Consider the following 24367-nt stretch of genomic DNA (forward strand, 5'->3'; position numbering starts at 1 on the left):
TGTCACATCCACACTGGGATTTAAACAGACATACTTCCCGGTAGATTAAACTGGACCAATTTGCATTAATCCAGAATGGGATGGTCATGTGACATCCGAAATAAACTAAATCTGAGAAATAAGCTACACAATCCCTTAAATAACATGTTCTGCCTGTTTTATAGCCTTTGTATCATTAACTATCTCTTTTTGAGGATTTTAAACACAATTCCATCTGGCAGGAAGGGACTGCAAACCAAAGCCATATGTTTCTTTACACTGTAATACAGTAAATTTCATTCGTACACCAAACGCTCTCCCTGTACCTCATTGTCCCAAAGCGAGAAACCCGTCCCTCGTTTTCACTGCCATCATTCATACGCTCCTGTTGCTACGGCCGCGGATGTACAGACTGGGAAAGACAGAGAGGGAATGACAGAGCTGGGACGTCGCCTGTTAGCGGCGCGACACGGAACGATAAATATTAGCATGAAAATCAGCACCCTGAGTGGCGCGGGGGTGTGGGGGCCACACGCACTTTCTGTGGCCGGGGCAGGGGGCGTGTACGCTGTGTGGGGGGGGGGGGGGGGCGAGAGGGAAATACCTTGTATCGTCCTTTTGAAAAAGGCTTTGCAGGCCTCACAAGAAGCCACGCCATAGTGATATCCCGAGGCTATATCTCCACAGACCAGACACAGCCTTTTGGGGATGGAGTTCAACATGTATTCGCACTTAATGGGCGAGTCCTCCATGATGGTGCTGGAGCAGTCGTCATAGCGCTTACGGCAGGCTCCGCCCCCCAGGCCTCCGGGCGTGAACATGGGCGGCGAGTCCAGGCCGTTGGGGTGGCTGTTCATGGTGCCGGCGTAGCCGCCGCTGGCATCCGAGTTGCCGCTGGGGCTGTGGTGGCTGACCGTGTCGATGATGGAGGAGGGGCTCGACGGCTCAGTCTTGATGTAGGACCCACAGCTGGAGGCCAGATGCCGGTCATCTGTGGCCATTCTATTCAGCAGCCTGCGGGGGTGGGGGGGGGGGGGGTGGGGGGGTGGTGGGAAGCAGCAGAGACAAATGTGAAGAAGGGTCCTCTGGGAGGGGGATCAGCATCAGCCTGCTGTTCACACCAAGCATATCGGTCTCACCCCCTGCCAAACCGCTCTTTAACCTAAACAGAAGGTTGAGCAGTAGACGATTTTCGGAACCGGCTTTTGAACCCTTGAACAATTTCATCAGCTGCACGAATGCACAAAATAAACGTTACATTTTAAGCACTTGATAGGCATATTAATGATAAATATAACTATAAATACTGACGGGACCCTGCAGAGGCTACAGAGTGTCAGCAGGACCTTTCGGTGGCTAAGAGGCTAAGAGGCTAAGAGGCTAAGAGGCTAAGAGGCTAAGGGGGGACGCACCAGGAGTTGTAATGGTTCCCAGCACCTTTTAGCAGCTGCAAATAGGCAGGCAAACTACTAACGGGCCCCTTTCATAGCTACAGTACCACAGAGTCAACATGCTATCGAGGTTAGCGGACAAAGCACCGGTAGCGGCGTCATCTAGCGGCTCTAGTATGACCCTCTGCACAAGCGCCACACTGATAACTATAAGAACACTTTGAACGCCTCAGAAACTGCCCCTACGAGTCACACTGGAGCTTGAAGGATTCTGACGGAGCGATATTGACGTTTATGGCGTTTGGATGGTGGTATCGAGCGCTTCCCGCACGCCACCGCTCAGCCAAACCGAGCTTTCATGCAGCACAGACTGACACTCACGGTCTCACAAAGCTCTCTCAGAAGGTTACTCGACAGTGTGAAAAGCAGAGGCAACGGGCGACATATTCGCACTCGCGGTGACCTGCTGGGTTCGCGCAGCCAAGACCGGGTCTGCCCCCCCCTGGGACAAAGGTCAGGCGTCGCCCTCCTGCATTAGCGGAATTGGATTCGCTGGATTTGTGTAAATTCCAAAACAAGAGTTTCAAACCTACGTTACAAGGCCTACGGCTCACAGGGAGCATTGTGGGTAATTTAACACATCATGGACACCTTCGCCGGAATCAGTCGTATTTTAAAAAAGAGAGGGGTGTGATTTTCTGCAGCCCCCTCCACAGCCACCCCCCCCCCCCTCAACGTGGACAGATTTAATTGTGAGAGTGAGGGGGTGGGGGGCAGGATCAGGTCACCAGGTCAGACTTATTTCCTCACCCCCAGCTCCCAGCCGCCACGTAGACAGGGTCACTGTGTCACATTAAATCTCATGACCGGCTTTCCCTCCTGTCTGTCATGTATATTCATCGCCGTTCCGAGGGCCCCGTACCTCTGGAAATTCACAAAAAGGTTAACAGCCAAAATAAATAATAAAAAGAGCCCCCCCTTGAAGTCATTGACCTTGTGGAAGAGACCTACTCTCCACCCACCCCCCCCATGCCACCCAGCTTTCTATGTTGCTACTAGGATTTTGTTCACATTCATGTTTTCTTATGATTAAGCTTTGAAATGTTGAACTGTGGCAGTTATAATCAATTACTGTAAGTCTGTGGGAAAAAACAAGACCAAAATAACCTTTTACATGCTCACGCATATCATTCTGAATGAAATGAGGGCAGAAAGTAATATTAAAATAAAACTATATTTCTTATTGATCTGTCTCACCTCCGTACAGGAATACCAGCATCAGAGAGTCCACCCCAAGCGTGGCTATGAAGCACGCCTCGCATTTCCCCTGCAATCACGCGCTGAAGCCTGCATGGCTCCCCTCCGAACTCTGGGGGGTGGCAGGTAGCCCTCCACGGTCTGGGGGGCGGCGGGTAGCCCTCTGAACTCTGGGGCGATTCCCTTCCTTCATGCAGGCTTCCGAGACCTGGCTGGTCCTGGGTGACGCCAAGCAAAAATGATGCTGGGGCTGTTTTCACTTCTTGACACTTTTGCTTGTCACTTCCCCTTCCCAGCTTAGGGGTCACAGTCCCTGTCCCACTCAACATAATTGTCCCCCGAAGCCAAAAAGCACCTTCCTTTTCCAACATTAGGCACTCCCCCTCCATCTCTGTCCGGGTCTCGTACGTGGTGCTGATACCCTGCGTCACCACACGCTCATCGCTGTGTCATGACAATAAGCATAAGGTGAAATTACTACTGCAGTGCTGAATATCCAGTGCAATCCTTATTCACTGTCTATTTTTATTTACACCATCCAAAAGCATTAATGCAGTAATATGGCTAACAGCTTACATCTGGCTTTATGTGTCTTTCATAGAAAGTTTCAGCCGAGCGGCTGCCTGTATATAACTCTCACCTCGCGGATGCCCTTTTTGGTTCCCCAGCTCGGGTCGGGCCGCTGGGGGATTAAGCCCCCCCGGCTCCCTCAGCGACGATCAGAATTCATGGGGTGTGCTGGGCAGTGTGGCTGGGCAGAGCAGCGCCCGGTTCATCTTTAATCTGATTTCGGCTGGCCTTCCTAACCACATTTCATCCCCTAATGTCATTCCACCCCCTCAGCCGTCACCCGGATTAGCCGTCCTAATGATCTCCGAGCCCCGGGACCCGCCGTGCCCCCCCTGTCCCCCTCTGCCAGCGTCGCCGCACCGCACGCCCGCCGGAACCTTCCTGGGCCGGCCTGGCTAGCTGACCCATCTCGGACAGCCAGAATGTGCGATCTCTGACTGTCCCTGTGCTTTTTGTTCACACAGCAAATTGGGACCCGTCATTAACCAATCAGCAGCTGAGGGAGATTTGTGGCAACCAATTGGAGAGTGCTCTGTCGTGTGGCAAGATAGATCCGATGGAGCGGGTCCTTAAACTTTGCTGGGTTAGGACCCCCCAAAGGGGGGGGGGGGGGGGAGCCCTCCAGTTAATAGCTGCTCTGGGGGCCACCGATGTATACCCTCTGTACAGGATGAGGTCCCTAGGCTGGGCTGATATCAGATCCCGACGTGGGGGGGATGGAAGGGTGGGGGGTGCTGAGATGTTCCTTATAAACCCTCAGCCCCAAGGGCGGGAGAGGGGGGAACTCAATTAACTCCTGACAGCCCCCCTCCCCCCCCCCCCCCCATCGCCACTGTCATCAGCTCCCAAAAATCTCATGCTGACACCAGCAGCCATCACATGTGCCCCCCCCCCGTCACACGTCAGCTGGGTCGATTAAAGTGGGCAAAACTGTGGCCCACTGTGCTAATAACAAGCTGCAGGCCATGTCGGGGGGGTTGGGGGGGGGGGCATCCACGCGTCACCGCGTAGGTCTGGGGGCCGCCAACTCTGTCCCAGGGAGGGAACGCCGTCCAGCTGAGACCAGTTTCCAATATGGAGGACGTCGCGGTCACTGCATATCAGCAGGCAGGTTAATAACTGCCCAGGGAATTCGAGAGGCTCGGACCCCCGGTGGAGCAAGTACGCGCAGGGGGAGGGGCCCCTTTAACGGGGCAAGTGGACGGGGTGCTCCATAAAGCACCCCCCCCCCCCCCCCATCCCATGCAGCCCTTTTTTAATCTCGGGGACGATACCCCCTCCCTGCTACTAAATACAGGAGAGCAAGTGACCGGCGTGACCCTCTTTGTTACCGCGGTCACCATACTTGCGGGAGATGGACGAGGATTTATGACGGCAAGATTTATAGCAGCAGACAAAGGGGAGGTTTAAAAAAAGAAAGACAAACCATGGAGGGGAGTGTTTTACGCAAACTTGTGGGAGGGCCCCGGATCGATACCGATGCTGGCCCGGAGACTGGTGCCGGGTTACCGCCGAGGCGTGGGGAGGGGGGAACCTGGCCGGGCCATTAGGATCTTGGGTCTCCAGCAGGGGGATTAAATTTAGCTGCTGGCCCGGCGATGTCACCGCGGGCCTTTATAAAGCCATGACATCACCGGGCAGCCACATGAGCCCCGCATTCCAGCGGTCCGGGAAACGGGGCGGACGGCACGCAGATCGCAGCTATCGATCGCCTCTTCCTTCCTGGACGGAGATGTCGGTCACAAAGACAGCCTGCCGTGATGTGCGACGCTATTCAGTGTTGCTGCTATGGGACAGGCTCCCCACTGAGCCCTGGGGTAGGGTACTGGGATAGGGTACTGGGATAGAGTACATGCCATCAGGATTCGGCAGGATCGAGGATCCAGGTCGCTAAACGCTGTTGAAGAAAACAAACTAAATTACTCGGCGCGACAGTGTGCCGACGTGGTTCGGTTTCCTGGATCGTGGGGCAGCACAGAGGCACTCAAACGGTTAACATGTCTCTCCCAGCCTGCGTGTGAAGTTCCCCACCGGGCCCAGCGTCACGTCGCATGTAAAAAGTAGTTCAGCGCTCTCTGTGCACGCAGAGCACCGGGGATTCGGCTTTTGTGTTATACAGTAATTTGTAATGGCCTCCCTGCCCATCGCGGCATCTACTGCTTATGCGCTTTGAAATTCGCCAGGCAGAGCCGTCCATAGGCTGCCGCACGTTCCGGGAAATGGTCCGACTTCATGCTCAAATCCCCCCCCCCAAAAAAACCGGTTCTCTCCTTGGTGTTTAACCTCTCACTCTCCCGGATGGCTGCCGCTGCTGAACGGGAAGGTCGCGGGGCGGGCTCCCCACCCCCCCCCCGCCCGGACCCGCTGGGGGAAATCGGAGGGAGCTGACTGGGAAACGCTCCGCACGTCGTGTGGCGCCAGCTCAGAAGGCACGGAGGGACCGAAGGAATGAGCCGACTCGTTAAGGAATCGCATCAGATATGGAAGAGCTGCGATAAACGTTCTTCAGAAGCACAGGGTGCATAGGGACCAAGGGTCCGCACTTCTGCCTGGGTCTCTGTCCCCCGGCTCAGAAACAAATGGTACGAAATGACTCGAAACCATCAATCTCCTCTTAACGCAAGCAGCACCCCAGAGTGTCACCTGCCCAGTCTCGTCCAGGACCTGCATTTATCTGTCGAGGGGAATGTTATTGCAAAGGGTTAAGCCTATTGTACGGGCCTGCGTGTAAATCACGGGTCCGGATGCGGACTCGCCGGCAATGCAGTGGGACAGCCGCACGGAGCCATGCATGAAATTAGTTCATTAATCTTCCTCTGATAGGCGCCCCTTGTTTAGGGGTAAGTCTACCTGCTTTAAACAAAGAGTCCATCCTGCGCGACTCATAAATTATGGTCCTCATCAGCAGAAGGCTTGGCAGAGGGGACACCACCCACCCACACACACACACACACACACACACACACACACAGCAAAAATGAAGAGTGATTAAACTTCCATCACATACAGAAACAGCACCACAAAAAAACACTACTGCTTTATGAACGGGTCATTCAGAATGAACCTTTGTAACTGATGGGCCATTTAAAATAAATAAATTTTAGTGATGCATGGGATATACATGATTACTCATTTTTGTGTCTGGGTCCGGGATGTAGTTCTGTTTATTTTGGGAATAAAAGTAGTCATTCCGGGAGCCGTCTACAAGGCAGCACAGCTGATGACATCACCAGATCTCTTCCAGCTCACCATGAAATTCCAAGGCCAGAAAAAAAGTTGAAAATTGAAACAAAAAACATAAATCATGAAATATGTGCACGGGAGAAACACGCAGCTGAGTACGCAGCAGGACGGACGCCGGGGCAAAGCGGCGGCGGAAACACCACAGCACGATGCGGGGGAATTCCCTGCCCCGCGGTGGGGGGAGACAACGGAGGCTGCTTTGTCGGTAAACGCTGCAGACATATGCACGCTGCTTGAGATGAACAGGGAGATTTTGCGAAGTTGTCTGGGGTCCCGGGGGGGGGGGGATTGGTGACCATTTTTCCGGTAACTCTCTCCTTTTCTTCCTTTCTTTCTACCCCATAAAGAGCACTAAGCGATTAAAAGAAATTAATACGGTGGCACCCAGCACAATGCTATTCAGGAATAATTAAGTGGGGGAGTTCTAACGAGGGGCAGATGACACGTAGGTTTCACGGCGACCCCCCCCCCCCAATGGGGAAATAATAATTGTAATGTGCTATTTACCTCACTTGTTTTTATTCAAAGTGATGTTCATCTACTAAACTTAAATTCATGTAAAAAGATGTAAATGTAAAATAAACACAATCTATCAACTCCACATTTACTGCTGTTTTGTTTGCACCCCGCTGAAGGTCCCTTATGCAGGACTCATTTACACAAATGTACAGAATTCTAATTTGTTTCTTATACTCGCTACGTGTAAGTCTGGTCTGCCTGTGCGATTAAATAAATTTAAATAGAAACCACCACACACAAATTAAACTTTTTTAATAAAACTTATTTTCCTCCTCACCAAAAATGTTTTTCCTCCAGACATACACGTCAACTGAGCCTTATAAGAATCAAAATACAGTATTTAGGGGTGATTTCTAAATGGTGTTGAGCCAGACAGCCTAGCAGGGAAGGCGGTTGAGTCCCGGTGCCTGACACAGCATCTCTGTCGCCCGCAGAGGAGGAAGCCCTTCCCTCCAGCAGCGTTTGGAATAAAGATTTACTTTGTAATGCAGTCTGGTTTACCGAGAAAATCCCCTGTTATTCTCAGGTCAATCCAACAGCGACTAGAAAGGAGGGGGGGGGGGGGGGGGGGAGAGAGTCCAGTGTAATGGACTCCGATTACCGCGTCAAAGACAGCAGCTTCAGATAATAACCTTCACAAAGGACTGAAGAATAGAATAAAATGCACACACACACATATACACACAGCACCATGTCGCCGTGGCGATACGGGAGCATGACAATCTGATCACTAGTCATCTTAAAACAGTGATGCTGAGAAGGGGGAGGGGACCACCCATCAGCTTCTTAAATGCCCCCGGATGCTTCGCTGTGCTTTCTTCACAGTCCAGCTTCACTTGAGCTCCTTCCAGGAAATTGGTTTCGATCCGCAACAAGGCGAGGCAACAAAACATCGAATAGACCAAAAATAAAAATATTAAATGAAAAGGTTCTGGTGTTTTTGCTGTGGCGGCCCGGAGGGGGCAGTGGCGAGCTCCGCGACGGCAGCGGGGTGTGTCCTCAGGCCTTAAATGACGCGCCTATCGGTCACAGACTGTCCTGGGCGGCTCCGGTGTTGGTGTAACCCGCTCTGTCCCCGAGCATGGCATCAATGACGGCTAAGTGGCTGATGCCATTGTGCCAATGCGCCAGCGCCGTAACTCCTGCCACACACCGTTTACTGGAGGGCGGGACACGTCTGTATCTCTCTCTTCACTCCGGTAAACTGGACAGGGCCCCCAGGCCGACCCCCACGACACACTGCTGTCCATCACATCCCCACGGCCGAGTGTGCAAAATAAAATGCAAAAATAAAAATAATAATTATAAAAATACAAATAAAGGAAAGTGGAAAGGCAGTGATGGGACGGGGGGGGGGGGGACTCACACCCGGATGCACCCAACTGAGCTGTCGGGAGAAATCAGAGCCGCGTCGAGACGGACAGTTTCCATATTGATTTCATAAATAAACAGAGCCGACCATCGATCCTAATGTTATTTTGCATTCCAATTACTGCTCAGAAACATAACCTTCAAACGACTGACCGCTCAATACCAATAACATTCCCCGATAAACGCCGGCACACACGCCAGCCCACGCTCACCGCGATGCCCCCCGCCCCACCCGCCGCGCCCCTGCCCAAAGTGCAAATTGGCGGACTTTACGTCCCCCCCCATTGCATTTAATTACCGACTACTTTAGAAAATGGGGGGGGGGGGGTTTATTGCCCCCCACACATCACCAGGGGTGAGTGTCCAGCAGACACCGACACACCGGATAAGCACTGGGACGTCTGTGCCAACGCAGGGACAGCAAAGAGTCAGGGAACACAGCAATGGCCCAGCCAAAACCAACACATTTATATGGGGTGGAGGGGTGCAGTACTGAGGGGAACATTCCCCCGCGTTGGTCACGGCGTGATCGCGCTCAAATCACACACACAAGCAGGATTACGACTCAGTTATAACTATTAACTGGTAATCTATGATGGTTACTAAATATGCCCACAAAGTGCATGTCAAAAGCCGGCAGAAGTCATTAATAAACATCAGATTACAGCCACTGAAGTTGGGCGGGGGGCCACGGGTGCTGAAAAAGCAAGCTTTCCCCCCAGTGTGAGGTCGCCACCTGTTTCCTTTGTCAGTCAGTGAAGCCCCCATTTCTCCCAGCGATGTGGAGGGTTTCCTCCCGGCGCCGCACAGCAAGTCAGCTCCGGATTAATCTCGAATCCGACAGAAGACACACGCCCATTTTCTGTAGGCCGAGGGGAGGCCTTCAGTTTGCATTCTCACGATTTCAGCGCTGGTCGCGGTGCCACCTTGAGTAGCCATTTCAGCATGCAGCATTAAATATAGTTTTAATATGTACATATTCATTCACTCAGACACACACAGGCGCACGCATGCACCTTTTTAAAGGCAAACGTTTGAAAATGGTCCTTCTGGCTTTAATATAGGGGGGGTCATTTTGACTTTTGTTTCGGCCACAGCCCCCGAGACCCAGCTACCCAAAAAACAATGAAGGCCTCGATAGCCGCCCCCACCGCGGAGGGAAACGGCACCGGTCCATGTCAGTGACACCGCGTCTCTGTCGCAAGGGCGCAAAGCCTCACGGACCACCCCCACCACTAACGGGCATGGTTATTTTTAAACCCATTGTTACGTCGGGGAGGGTCTGAGTGGCAAGGTTACCGTGGCAAACTTCGAGAGCAGGTGGCCGCATTCCAGGTTCTCCTGAATGGGCGGACGCAGACTCACAATAGTTAGCGTGACGACGGTGGAATTGTACCCCACGTCTCTCCGAATTCTCTGAGGCATCTGCTGAAATTACAAATTCGGATCAATAGAATAAATATCCCCCTTTAGCAACTCGATAAACCCCAAACTAAATTTATACCTTGAAGGAAACAAACGGCTCATTACTACAACCAATAAAAATCTATAAAATACACACTCTTGAATAACTGCATCTACCTAACAATAGATGCAGCTAACAAGAACAAACTAAATAAAATCCAAGTGATTCTGGAAGGATATGGAACGTGACAAAATTATGGGGTGGTCACAGAAGCGGGGGACTCAATAAGCATTTGCTTGCTGTGAGAGCGCAGCACGAAACAGCACTGTCATGTCGTACATGTTAAGCTATGTTGTAGTAATGTTTTAGCGTTTACGTTGACGCATTTACACTCAAACACTCCGAACAACTCAAATGCAGCAAATCATGCATGGTTGCTGTGCACAGACTCTTCTCAAATTAATTATCTGCAGCTTTTTTGTGCATAAAATAAAATAAGTAATAAATAAAACAGTAATAGAAGTTTAACTGCTGTCACTATTGTTAATGTGTACTTGACGATAAATCTTTACATATGATATATGAAAAAAAAATTACGGTGAGCATGACAGTATTTTATTGCACAAATACCATGTTTTTGCCAAACACATCCATAAAGGTACAGGGAAGCCACACACATTGCTCATAGATGCATCATAAATGTATTTTACGTTAATGTGAAATGCCCGAATTAAATGCCATGTGGACGCCTCGTCCCCCACGACACCCCTCAGCAGGCCGGCTCGATAGAAACGTCAGGTAGCCCGTGACCGGCACGTTCCATAGGCCGTGGCGCTCAGGGCGACCCGGCCATCTGCACGCAGAAGTGTTTCTCCCGGCTAAGTCGGAAAGCATCTGCCAGTCAGTTTCAATCACACCCCGCCCCCGTCACGCCGTTAAATAAAATACCACTAAGATGACGTGTCTGGTTTGCCACAGCTGAAAAAGTAAAATGGCTAATGCCCATTTCCGGGGGGGTCAGGACTGTCACATTACAGCGTCACCAGCCTGAGACCCCCTGGTTGCGGCCTCACCACCGTCACTCAGCCAGGATTTATGCCACATCTCTTTTTTTTTTTTGTCTGATGGAAGTGTAGATGTAGCATGTTTAATTGGTGAGATGATTGCTTGGGTACGTCAAGTGGGAGAGGGAGTCGTGTGACGGGGTGGATGGATGGATGGATGAGGAGTGGACAGGGGGGAGAGAGCAGTAGGGGGTGGGGGTACCTCACTGAGAAGCTGTGGGGCCCTGCCCCCAGTCCCTGCCCCGGGGCACCTGTCTGGGGTAGATCATGGTGGGGTGCGGACTGTGGCGTGTTGGGGGGGTTAGGAAGCTGGGAATAATAGGCACACTGGGAGAAAAAAGGCATCAGGCGTGGAAGGAGTGGGGGGGGGGGGGGCTGATGTGGAGGGTTGGGGGATGTTGGATACAATTAGCATCCCTAATTGCACAGGTCCCAGCTTCCCGGTGGCCCTGGGCATCTGGGACCTCTTTTTACAGTATGGCAGTCGTACATGGAGCTTTCCGGAAGTCCGAGGGCTCGGTGCAGCTAGTAATTGCTTTAATGAATTGGACAATGAGCCTCTGTTGGGACCTGGACGTGCATTTAGATCTGGGTGACAAATTGAATTCAAACATCATGTCCTTTCACCCCCCCCCCCCCGCCCCCCCGGCCTCTATCCCAGTGCCTCCATCTAAAATTCCCAAGAATGGACAGGCTCTCCAGAACCGTCAGCCATGGCTGATCGAGTGCCCGCGATTGGTGGCAGGAGACACCAATGACGGCCCCCCTCCTTTGGCCGAGGGTGCAATCGCGGATCAGCTTCCGGGACCCCCCTCCGTTGGCTAATGTATTCCGAAACCAAATTAGCGTCAGCTGATCCCATCTGGATAGCGCCTTTGCGGGACCGTCCTGGTTACCCGTGTGGACCTCAGCCCACGATACCATCTCCACGACGGAGGCAAAAAAAATCTGATTACCCCAATAGCTCTGAAACGCTTGGTTAAAGGGCAAAGAGCTTTTAACGTGAGAGGCTCTAATGAAATTGGTGTTGCCTTGGTCTTTAAATAAATAAATAAAAATCAGCGCGGTAAGTGGGCTTTTAAAGACCCAAACTCAGCGAAGGGACGTTAAAGAAATCAAATCTGTCGGGCTGCCGTTCTCCCTTCAAAAAAGGAAATAAAACAGACCATTTCTTACACCTGACATGCACTTTCACATTTTTTTTTTTATTGGCTAAGCCTGAGTGCTGATTGACTCTGACCGGCAGAGTCTGGAGGCTGTCTGACCACGGAGGGCAAGAGTGAATCCTCAGAACCCGGCTGGGAGGGACTGATACCAGACCACCCGGGCCTAAAGACTTCCAGCCGATGGGGCACAACAAGCACACGGCCTTAAAAATGGACTTGATTCAAAGCCTGGTTCCTGGTAGACTAACAAACCGAGTTTGCTTTGCAAATCTGCCGCAAACACAGGACCGTTTTTATTAACAGGGAGAAGTACATGTTCTACAGCTATCCTTACATCACAATGTAAAAATAGTCAAATGCCGACCCGCCCCATTAATCAGCCAGAAAGTTTTTTTTTTTCAAAAAACATCCAGGCAAACATCAGAATCAGTTCAAAGGCCGTGACGCGCCCAAAAGCCCTTTGAGGTCGACTCGTCGTCAACATCGCCCGCGCTGATTTTAAACCAGCCATGCAAACGAACATGTCTCCAAAATCTCCCCATCACCGCCACCAGCGCGACCGCGGCGCTCCTGCGGAGCGGAAGCTTCCGGACACGGCACATCTCACCCAGCACGGCGTGCGCGTCTGTGCATATTTAAAAATCTGTCTGATTTCTGTTCTACCTGAACACTACGCCAACATCTGTTTTGCCTTTTAATTTGGTGAATTTTCATATTTCAGATGCTAATTTTTGTTCACTGTGCACATTTAAACTGAAAGATAAAAATTAGATCTGAGTGTGACTTGACATGTTTAATTTCTTGGGAAACCGCTTAGAAAGCTGTCTGCACTAAACTAAGCGTGCAGGTCAAAGTGGAAGAAAATAATTGTATTCAGCAAGATATAAAGTTGCTTTTATTCGCTTCAATTATATTTAAATTATATAATACATATGAAAGGTCGGCACAGTTTATGTGACTTCAAATCATAAATTTGACTTGAAGCAGGATCCTTGTCAGATTACCATTTAAGAAAAATGTTAAGAAAAACACATTCAGGTACAATACATGTTTTTGTTTGTGCCATTTTAAGATTATGCCCCAAAAATGAAACACAAATGCAATAAATACCAAATCAAAGTTTCACGGGTCATTGGGCCCTTTGTGAATTTAAAAGAAAAGAAAACTAAGATCTGTAAATAAATGTCTAATATCGACTGGCCAGCGGAGTCTAAGTGATTCAATAAAAAGCAGAACCTCCCCCCCCCCCCCAGCCCTGCAGTGCTTCTCTGCTTCTAAAACTATATTTAATTTGCTGTATTCAGCACTCGAGTGAATGAAAGACACACATGCGACCTGAAAAATTCATCAGCTTAAAAAAAAAAGTCTGAATTTTAGATCTGCAAATTTAGACAAAATAAGCTATATTTTACAAATAAACACACACACACACACTCAGAGAGAGACAGTTACACCCCTAACCCTACACCAGGAGACCCACACACTTTCATTACGCTTTGTATTTAAATCCACCTTCCTTCTGTAAAAATGTGCATTTATAGACTGTCTTCATACGGGGTATGTGAACTGCTCAAATCCCCCTTTTATATATACCACATATACACTGAACTGATGAAAATGTAAAGCCTCAAATACATTTTAAAAACAGCTGCATAATTCTAAGTTACATTAAAAAACAATTGAGTCATACATTTAAAACACTTTTTGATTATTTTTTAAATTCTTTATTTTAATATGACAATCATAAACCTTCTCCATTTATTTGAAAATCCATTTCACTAAATATTAAATCTCTATTTCATCAGCAATTGTACTCCTGGCCCACTGTGTAAAACTGCGGTGATGGTTTGCAGGAGAATCCTTTTATAAATTTTATACAATTTTTTCTATAATTAGTCCTATTTCTGCTTTAACAGTCATTTCCCAGATATACAGTAAATCTGTAGCATATTAGGTAAAATTAATACAAATTATTATGTAGCTTTAGCTTAACACTGAATGTAATTCTTTTTATTCTAACATTTATTAAGTAAAATCTGTATTTTATCACGTGCAAAGTACAACTGTCACGAGCACGAGTATGCTGCCTAATTACACGAAAGCGGTTAACATTCATACATTCATGCGGTTTATATATTTTGTGCATTTAAGTTAAAGGATATATATATATCCTTATACTTATAGTGTAATGCTTTTCAATTAACCAAATTTTCTCTTTTAAAAATTACCAGTATTACATTAATATTTCTCAAAAGTTCTCCCTATATATTAAATTATAAACGCAACATACAAGTTGACCAACCAAGGTACTGAGAACATCCATGAGTAAAACATTAGGGGAAAAGATTATCCAATTAGTTAGACGACGGACTGGGGTTTTGTACCATAACAAACAAGCCTACTTGAATTCTGGGATTTTTCATTTCATATAAAGCGGTGACCAAAGCAGCTCACGGACTTGTACATTTAGATAAACATTTAGAGAATAAAATGTAAATGTTAAATGGCCCATAAAACGGACATTAGGTGCAGTGACAGTAATATTTTAAACCCTAAACATAGGTCTTTGGCCACAAAAAGGCAGCGGAACCGGGCAATTAGAACGGCGGAGCCGCAGAAAGAGTCAGAGCAGAACAAACGCGCAGCATCCAGATCAGCCTTTAAATACAAAGCGGATTAAAACACGCTCATCTCAGTAGTTAATGAGGTAAATGAAATTGCCTCCCTCTGGGCACGCAGGGGTTAACGCTGGGCTATTGTGGTTTTTAGAAAATTGGGGCTCTTTGTCACCAGAGTTGATGCCGCTTCGCAGTTCTCATTGCCTGTGAATTTGTAGTACAGATATGCTTCATTGAAGGAAGAAAAGTGTATAAAAATCCATAGTGCTGAGCCGCTGGCCGGACTGTACAATTTTTCACCTGTCACGCTTATTCTTCATTAAAACGCAACGAGAGTCGCGCCGCTGTTCACACTTTTACAGAGATTAAGCCGTACGTCGTCTTTTAAAATAGTCTTCAAAAGACTAACTATTTATTCTGTAAAAAGTATTCTGGCAGCTTTTCGGATTAGAAACGACCAATTTAAATAACGCAAAATATCAGCGGAGAGATGGGCGAAATTACTTTAGACATTTGCCCAAGAATATGTACATTTATTAACGTTTGTTTACAATACCGATACACGCGCCCTGTTTTTTGTTGTTGTTAAATTGTGCTGTCATGTAAGACTTCTCTTTTTTGTACTTTAATCAAGGACGACTGATTTAGACTCGTGAAATCGGAAGAGTTTAAAACCTGAAATATTTATCCGATAAGAAGCCCTTCTGCTCAGCGGCAGTTCTACTGCGTGTTTTCACTGTTTTTAAAAAAATAAAGAGCAAGAAAAAAACCAAGGCTGTTGTTTTCGGTCTCGGCGTGGTGCACAGCTCCACAGGCGCGCACTGGCAGCGTCCAGGCGGAGTACAAGCGACCCCTGCCAAAGCGGGTTACTGGTGGCCAAGCCGCCAGCCCGCTGCTCTGTGCATGCATGCCTGTGACGGATCCTGGCCCCATGAATGCACAGGTGCTGCCCCAGCAGTCACAAGGGACCTTACAGAGTCTTTGTTTGTCTTTCCCTAAGTGCAAATATTGCCTTTATGTAATCCACCCCTCCTGTGTAGCACTACAGGCCCCCTGTGCCGTCTGTGAGCCTAATCTCCCCGAACGTATCAACGGGTAGCCAGGACGGCGGCAGGAAAGGCAGGTGGGGATGCCACAGCCACCACGGGACGGCCGCTATCCCCCTAGGCGAAGCCCGGACCTCTCTCGCTGCTGCGGCTGGGGGGTGCTGACTTGGGTGGTGGGGGGGGGGGGGTGGTTATTTAGCAAGCCAGTGGAGGCAGAGAGAGCACTGAGAGGAAAACGACCGGTTTCCATCCCTGCCCTGCTGCCCCGGGCCAGGGGTGGGGGGGGGGGGGGGTACAGGGGCCCCGTCGCCACAGAGAGTGAGAGGAGGAGAGATACAGAGCATGCTGGCCACCGTTCATGCTAAAAGAGAAAGTTACCCTGTGCCTGTCGACAGGGATGCAGGCGCTCACAGTGTCAGAGCAGAAGGAGAGACAAAGTGAGGAAGGACGGAGGGAGAGAAAAGGCATGTTAAAAAGGAGGGAAGCGAGGAAGAGGTTGTACCTACTGGTTATGATAGCTGAGAGGGTCTGGGATGCAAAGTTCGGAAATGTCCATCAGTCCAGTTTAAGCATTCCACGGATGAGGAGAAGGGAAAGGAGGCGATCCGGCCCCACGTCGTGGCCCCTGCAGGTGACAGGAGAGCAGGAAACACACCTCCCGCTCGGCACGGCACCCCCCCAGCCTGCGCAGGTACGCCGGAGCCCGACGGTGCGTGCGTGTGTGCGCGTGTGTGTGCGCGTGCGAGAGTGCGCCAGCGAGTGGTGCGCGTGTCGGGTGTGTGCACGTGGATGTGAGAGAGAGAGAGAGAGAGAGAGAGAGAGAGCGCAAAGGGGGGGGGGGGAGAGGGAGAGGAGAAGGTAAGGGGGGTGAGAGAGCGAGAGAGAGAGAAGCAGAGGCAGCGGTGGTCTGGTGGTGGGATGGAGAGGCAGTGAGAGAGTGAGAGGAATGATTCTCTCCATGGTCAGGATAGGGCTCTTTAAGACTCAAGGGCTTGATGAATATGGAGCAGCTGCTGTTGGCTGGCTCAGAGGGGCCGGACTTAAAGCGACAGAGTGGGCCGGCAGACGGCAGGGAGGCGGGGAGTTCCAGGGGGGCGGGGCTGATAGCCAGGCAGCATTCAAACGCTCAGCCTGGACATGAGCTGCGGCGCTTTCTGCACCGCTAGCACAGGAGCACGGCGCAGTCCCCCAGGCGCGGAAGCCCACGTGGGCCGGCACCGCTATCAAAAACAGCCAGGCCCTTCTGGCCGCATGCAGAGGGTCTCACAAAACGGTACCAGAAACACAGAGAGCCAGCACCCTGCGTAACTCAGCGGAATATTTCAGAAAAAGCTTGTTTATATATATACACACACAAGGTGCCAGTGAGCTGAAACTCACCCAAGGACCTTGGCCTGTCGCAAAACTATTTGCATGTCGCATTCAGCTTGAAATTATTTTGAAAATTATATCAGATATTTCAATTGCCCAGGAATCATGTAGAACCCTTTCACACTGATTTAGCGGCTCAAACACAGCTTTACATCGACCTGAAATGTTTGCACATTTGTTTGACCGCCTTACAGAACTGTGAATAACGGAGAGCCAATTTTCCTCAGGAAACTAACTTTCTCAAGAGACCGAACCACAATTTCTCTTTAGCGCAGCTACTGAGCGATGGTTTTAAACAGATTTCTTACAGTGGGGGTATGAATTGGTAAAGCAGTCGTTTTGCTGTTGTATTTGAAGAAATGAAGGATAAAATTATGGCTAAAAGACCCTGTCAGATCCAGAATGGCGAGTGTCAGTTGCGAGATGAGGCGTCATCATTAACATTTTTTATATTATCACTTGATTGCAAAGAATGTTTTTAAAAATGATGCAATTATAGCAGCATAAATGTAGCTTCTGTTGGTGACATCATACAAAACATATTTAAATATGTCTCAGAATACAAAGTGTGCATGTCCACTTTAAGGACCTCAGAGTTTGAATATTAAAAAAAATATAATAATAAATTCAAACTTCTGTGCCTCATTTGAAAACAAAAGACGATTCTATATGCAAAAGCCTATGGTGCCAAGAAATTGTACTTATATAGGATAAATGTTTCAGTCTAATCCAGTATCCCCCCCTCCCCATCTTTCAGCAGCATTTGGAAAGTAAATACATTTACTAGGGTTGTGTTTCATATTTTCCGCAGTGTGCCACACAAAAGGCCGGGTAAGCAACCCCCCCAGCACCAGCCCAAGACACTCTCCAGCCATAATTCACACCACTGTACCCCAGAGCCTAAGACAGCAGAAAATCCGGCCCGTCCAGGGTGATCCAGGACGATTCTGCCTTTGACTGGAGAGGAGGGGGAAAAAAAAACACAACCCGATTTTAACCGTTGATGGAGCCCACAAAGAATGCGTGAAATTCAAATAACATTTCGAACGGCCTCCATCGCCGGGCCCCCAGACAGTAAGCAGCCAGCGGAGAGATCTTTAATGAAAACAGCGGCAGAATGGCAGACGTCGGCGTAAATCGCGTGACCAGTTTAACTGCCACCAGTCCGGCCTGCGGTCACTGAGAAATATTGAACTGCGGGACTCAGTCACTCTGATGGCTCAGTGAACCTACAGAGAGGGTACAAAGGTTTTCAAAGGGAACGGCTTTGTTTTTGCCTCTTCCGCACAAAACATGCAAAAAACAGAATTCCCCACACCCGTGTTAAATACGTACCCCCCATATGCAACCCAACTCTCCAGGTTTCCCCCATAGATGCCCGGCCCGAACATTGCCCTGATCAATGCAAAAACATCACCGGAAGGATATTAATCATTACTGCCCTGATTCTGATCTCCCAGCAAGCCGTGCACATGTGGAGGGAAATCGAAAACTAATAAGGTCTTTTACATAAAAAAGCAAAATTATAAATTCCTTTCAAGTCACTCTGCATCACAGTCACTGAAGTAAGGGCCATTCGTTTTAATGGGACCAAACAGGAACTGAATGTTATTAAAGTGTAAATCAATCGTAAATCCTTTAAAAGAAGAAACAGAGCAGCACCAAACAAAATATTCTAATAAAATGACAAAGAGAAATATCCAGACTAAATCAATTGGAGACTCCTGTTTTTTAATCAAGTACATTTCAATTTTCTTAAACCAACCGCAACATCATCAAAACATGTCTGTTATAGAGCCACGGGTACAAATGTATATAAAGGAATATTTCTTAATATTACAAGTAAATATGTTGATAAAATATTGTTCAACATGCTAAAGTATTTTAAAGTGGACAGCATGATGTCTGATATCAATGGATGGATGATTGATGTCTCAGGAATTCTGGAATGTACCATAATTTAATTGCAGCACATGGGATTAAAAGGTCGTTTGTCCTAAGTTTTAATCCATTTAATTTGGTTGAGGGAAAGGGAACAACCTCTTCGGAATTATTAGGGTAGAATGGAAAAAACGGACCGTCAGATGGCCGTCGCTTCGCCTTATTCGTGTTGCCACGCGTTCCTAAGTAGATATATCGTATAATATGCATACACGTGTGCATATGGGCGAACAAACTGTTCTCCGGTGTCGTTTAACATAAACTCAGTGGAGGCTGTGAAAATGGCATGACGGGGTCCCTCGAATCCCCCTGTACAAACAGAGCTTTCAGCAAAACTTTCAACGATACCACCAGCTCCAGTGCTATGTTATACTGCACGCCCCCCCTCCTTGACTTCGCAAAAGGGCTGTCAGTTTACACCCAAAACACGTCAAATCCACTCCCACTAAGGAAATGCACTCCGACCATGAAGGTTAAGCAATAACTCCTTCACAGAGAAACTCACACTGTCCCGGTTATGCGGGCTTTCTACTTTAGTACAACAGGTCATTTTAATTTGATTCACATGCCATGCAGAAGCGTAGTTTTTAGAATCGGCCGTATAGACCGCGCATGAAAGTGTAAAATATAACGCCAGATGCAACGATTTAAAATTAAATAAGCAACGCCACTTACATAAAAAGCGTTTGTAGTATCTATTAATGGTGTTTGAAATAATGATTAGTATGCACATTTTCTGACAGTTCTGCGAAACGATTAATTTATTAGTGTTTTTGTTGAAATAACACTGAATTTCTTTGAGCTGGAAATGTGAGAGTGCGCCGCATTTACTACAAATTACTCGGAAACGACTCATTTGCGCTGCCACTGAATCGTATTAATATTCGACACAGTAATTTTAAAGAAATGCTTACATTTTGAAACTGCCCGATTAAGTTGCATCGCAGCCTTTTAACGAACTGTGAATTATCAGAGGCAATGTTTCATATTTCAGACGTTCAGAGAATGCTGTAGTGGTCGGGAAAGGATCCTCTCATTCTCCTGGACGGACTGGAAAAAAATGGGCCTTAACGTCATGTCGGTATTATAGTATCTGCTTACGCCTTTCGAGCGCAGGGCTTGGGGTTAATTCGTAACATAGTTCACGCAGGAGGACGTTGTTTCAGTGTGAAATTGATAAACAGAAACGTCCGTGTCTACTACACTTTTAAACTAAAATATATGTTACACACACGTATACACACATATATACAGATATATATGGGAGGTACATATGTGCCGCAGATCACAGATCAATTGATGTCAATCACGGGTCACTGGGAAGCAGAAGAGGAGGTTCAGTACAGTACCTCGCCAGCATTGCTGGAGGGGTGTCCCGTTTGCCCACACTCCCGTGCTGTGTTTTCTGGAGCGAGCTCCGCACGACCAGCGCGCTTCAAGCTGATTTAAATTTCAGCTCCATTGATTAACAGCCCTTCATTAAAAATAGCTCGGGCTGTGCTACTGACTGTCCCAGCTGCACACGCACCAATTAAACATAAATTAACACATCTTCATAGGAGCTGCGGTTTTTTTTTTTACATAGCTGTGAGACATTATGATATGACTTCGCGTCACATGATAATAATAATAATCATAATCATAATAATAAATTTGGTTTCAATTTTAAATTTCATATCCGATGTTACATATATACATTAAAATAATTAACGTTTAAAAAGTTAAATGCCGCAAAACTTTCAAGTCTAGGGGCTTTTTAAAAGTCATATTTCAAAGCGTGCCCCGAGTTTAGCTATATGAAGCATTGTCATTTTTTTCCGTTAAACAGGACAGCATTAAAAGTGAGAAAGGAGGCCTTTAGCAGACATGACAGGGCAGAAATGTAAGATAGAGACGCTTACTCTACCTTCCCACATAGATAGTTCATACCGAATCCCCCGGGTGCCACTGCGTAGGACGGGGACGTCTTGCAGTTATAGTGTCAGATAGTGCGCCGGTCGAGTAGCACGGCGGGTTCAACTCCTCCTACAGCCGCAACATCACACTCTCACTCAGATGCTCGGACCTCTTCCTGATCCTCGCTATTTCAGAGGGGAAAATGTCCCGGGATCATTTGGATAACTGCGGCTGAACTTTGCCCCCCACCCCACCCACCCACCCCCTGTCCGAGCTTTTTCGGTCCATTAACAGCAAAGTGCGGTTACAGTAGCCCAGTGTAAATCCCCCCTCGGCGGGCACCTGACGCGCTGTGCGGATCCTGAATACCGCAGCAGTTTTTGAAAAGGTCGCCTGGATTCCGGACTTGATAAATAAATTAAAAGACAATAGAAGCGTTGCGTCTGTGCATAAGTGAGACCTGCAAGTGCTGCTGGTGTATCATCTAGCCGGTGTCTAAAAAGCAGCTATTGCGCCCGTGTATAGCGTACACCTGATTGACTGCGTCTTCTCAGTTTATATGTTTGTTTGTTTGTTTTACGTGATTCGTAATGACCTCTGGTCACAATAGCAATATCGTGTGACCCGCATGTCGCCCTAAAACTAATTATACACGAACTATTTAGCACCTTGTCTGCCATTTCAATTACAGTTCACTTTCATGTTTCCAAAATGCCCAGCGCTAATTTATCTAGGTAGGATAATAAATTTCCCCTGACAATACCCGTTCATTGAACTACATTCACAACCGCATTTATTTAAGACGGCGTTGTCTGATACCCAACGAAACAGAAAATATTTGTCTTTGTCGAAACACGGATTAAGTTTTCAAAAGATCTTTTAATTAATTTCTTTTTTTCTGGAGTCAAGGTAGAGAACCCGGACGTGCAGATACACCGCCGTCTCCGCTAGAGGGCGCGCCGTTTCACTGGAATTCCAAGGACAGGTAAGGCAACTTCTTCCATAACTATAGAGGTTTTAGCGGCGTTTTCAAGCACGTTCTGGGATAGATCAAGTTGACAGAAAGCTACTGAAATTATGTTTTTTCCCTAAATAAACACAACTGCAAGGCAGATATTGCTAGTTCTCAGAAATTAGTTCCAATGAGTTACAATGTTTTAATTTTCCTTCGCTTTCGAAATAAAGAAAAAATAACCAGAAACAGATGCTTAGAACGCTTTTTAAAGTTAATTACATATGACATTTGTGAATGATTTCCTTCATCTTAAATTTACGTCCTTGAAACGATTCCCCTTGTCTCCATTGACAGTTTACACAGTTTTGATTCATTTGTCATTTATTTAAATTTCATCTTCATCAGGGCAACGAAGGCAATCAACACACACGACAAGAAGATCGCTGTCTCCGCGCTTAAATTCGTGCGATGGGCATATATAAAGAGATCAAGATTATCCCTGTGAAGAGAAAATCTATAAACGCAATTTGTTAAAGGTGCAAAATCCCTGCGACCAAGCGGATCACAGCAGTGGCGTGGAGGTGCTCGATGAAAAGCGGGTCTGCTGAGGTGCAGATCGTGTTTCAAGCTCCTTACCGGCGGAGTGTGGGTTGGCAGCGTCCACACTGAGTTATTAGGCAGGTTAATGAAATCACGGCGTTTTCCTGGGCTGACCAAGACGGAAGCCGCATTAAAGAGCATGGGAGAATTCAACATTTTATTACAGACGCTCTAAATCGGATACCCTCAGTTACGTTTTCCAGACTTCTACCATCTGTAAATAACGGTGAAAGACATTTCATGAATTAAAACAAGTGAACTATTATTTTGGCTACTGTTTTAACGTCCACAGCGCCAGTTTTCAGATAAATAAAATAGACCTTTGGCTGCATTTAGTGACTCATGAAAACGTGAAACTTGTTTTATTATTGTTTTATTATTTGTGGTGTCCCGTCATTTAATGAAAACGTAATATAAATTCAGCTCGGCTCAATTGCATTTCAAGGAAGCACGGAGAGCAGCTGAAGAAGATTAGACAGGGCGGCCATTATAGTGTTGTCCTAAGATCAAAAGTATCAACCATTAATCTCAACCAGCTCGCAAGAATTGCATAATTCAGAATCAGCCTATTTTTTTCTGTACTGGATTCAAACTGAATCAGGTACCAGGGAGATACAGACTCTCATCCCTCCTCCATCTGTTGTTGCCTCCCCATACATACACACCCACCAACCCCCATCTCTTCCCAAATTTCATTTGGAATACATCTCTGCTGGTCTCTGAATTCAGCACGCCTCACAACACAGATTTATTTTCTTAACAAATATGGACAGGGCACCTAAGTGGTTTCAGAAATCTTCAGAATGGACCGGGAGAGCTGGCGTTCGTGTGCGAGCGGCCGGTGGGGCGGTCCAGCACGTGTGTGTGTGTGGTTGTATGTATGTGTGTCTCCTCCTGCACTCCTACCTCGGAGATCGCTGCGCTCGCTGCACAGGCAGCCCGGGAAATGAGATAAGGATGTCTGATTCATGGAATCTGACAGGAAATCTATGAGTTGCAATGTTTATAATCCAGCCATTACTGCAAGGCCAAATGAAGAAACAATAATCCAATCATTTATCCCGTATTTACCTGAGGCTCATTTTCAGCTGTACCTGTGACTCGCTGAGGGGGAGCAGGTCACGGCAGCCCCCTGTGCGTGGAAACCCACTCTCCATGAATTTGGAAAGTGGGATAAAAGAAGATCTTGTGCCTCCAGCAGACAATAGGGTGGGGGCCTCTCTATGCCGCTCTATCCACTGCCAAGCCGTCCTGAGCCTTTTGCAGGGGTCTGCGATATTTAGGGGATTTAGTGACAGCTGTGATGTACGGAGCATACAGACTGCATTTCTCCACCTTTCCTGACAATGTGGAGAGGGACGGTGAGCCATAGCCAGAGCGGGAAGGTACCAGAAAAAACAGGTAAGTACACGTAGTCAACCTACAAGCGGGAATTCTGACATTGCTGATCTAGTATAGATCTGCAGTACAGACAAAGCAGCTCTAGTTGAAATTCCTCCTCTGATGTCATCCCTCACCGCACGCCCCTGCGGGAGGGTGGCGGACTCGGAGGAGCCCACGTGACCCACGTGTTAGAAGTTAATTCACTCCTTACCAGTCCCCTCAAATCAAGGCTCTGACAGCAGCAGGGGTTCGTCCCGGCGATTCGGGGGAAACGGGCCTTTATCTTATTGTTGAGAAAGTGAGGGGGCCCCCGCCTTATCTGTCAATAAACAGTAATTAGATTTCACCGCCGATAGCGTCAATTGCTTTCTAATCTAGCTGTTGCCCTGGACGCTTGTAATTAAAATCCTGATTGATAAAGGGAGAGCAGCCAGCCGACGGTGCCACCATGCTGACCCCCGCTCTCAGACCTTTTATAAAGCAAACAAGGGAGGAAGATACCAAAGAGCATCTGGGGGAGGGGGGGCACCGTTACTTTGTATTGATCCCAGTTATCTGCGCCCCTATCGACACCCCCATTTTTCCCGTGATT

The 24367-nt window shown here is 47.8% G+C and overlaps 1 protein-coding gene and 1 long non-coding RNA gene across 6 annotated transcripts in view; one reads left to right on the forward strand and one right to left on the reverse strand.

Moving 5' to 3' along the window:
• esrrb (estrogen-related receptor beta) overlaps window positions 1–21378 on the reverse strand; it is a 54374-nt gene extending 32996 nt beyond the window's left edge. Inside the window, exons 1-4 of one of the 5 annotated variants that reach the window (XM_072699257.1) lie at window positions 3268–3986; window positions 2628–3071; window positions 2181–2294; window positions 584–993 (exon numbers count right to left, since the gene is read on the reverse strand). In XM_072699257.1, the coding sequence (XP_072555358.1) occupies window positions 584–980 (397 nt within the window). In that variant the 5' untranslated portion in view covers window positions 981–993; window positions 2181–2294; window positions 2628–3071; window positions 3268–3986. Of the gene's footprint in view, window positions 1–583; window positions 994–2180; window positions 2295–2627; window positions 3987–16135; window positions 16248–20290; window positions 20821–20847; window positions 21023–21179 lie in introns of those variants that run through there. The other 4 variants (XM_072699258.1, XM_072699256.1, XM_072699255.1 and 1 more) reach the window with 4 other exon arrangements.
• Window positions 16215–22657, forward strand: LOC140578410 (uncharacterized). Its single transcript, XR_011982574.1, has 3 exons — window positions 16215–16320; window positions 21747–21822; window positions 22198–22657. It is a non-coding gene; the product is annotated as an uncharacterized lncRNA (long non-coding RNA).
• Window positions 22658–24367: the final 1710 nt, after the last annotated feature.

Source organism: Paramormyrops kingsleyae, chromosome 14, assembly GCF_048594095.1.
Source record: "Paramormyrops kingsleyae isolate MSU_618 chromosome 14, PKINGS_0.4, whole genome shotgun sequence".
Classification (NCBI taxonomy): Eukaryota; Metazoa; Chordata; class Actinopteri; order Osteoglossiformes; family Mormyridae; genus Paramormyrops; species Paramormyrops kingsleyae.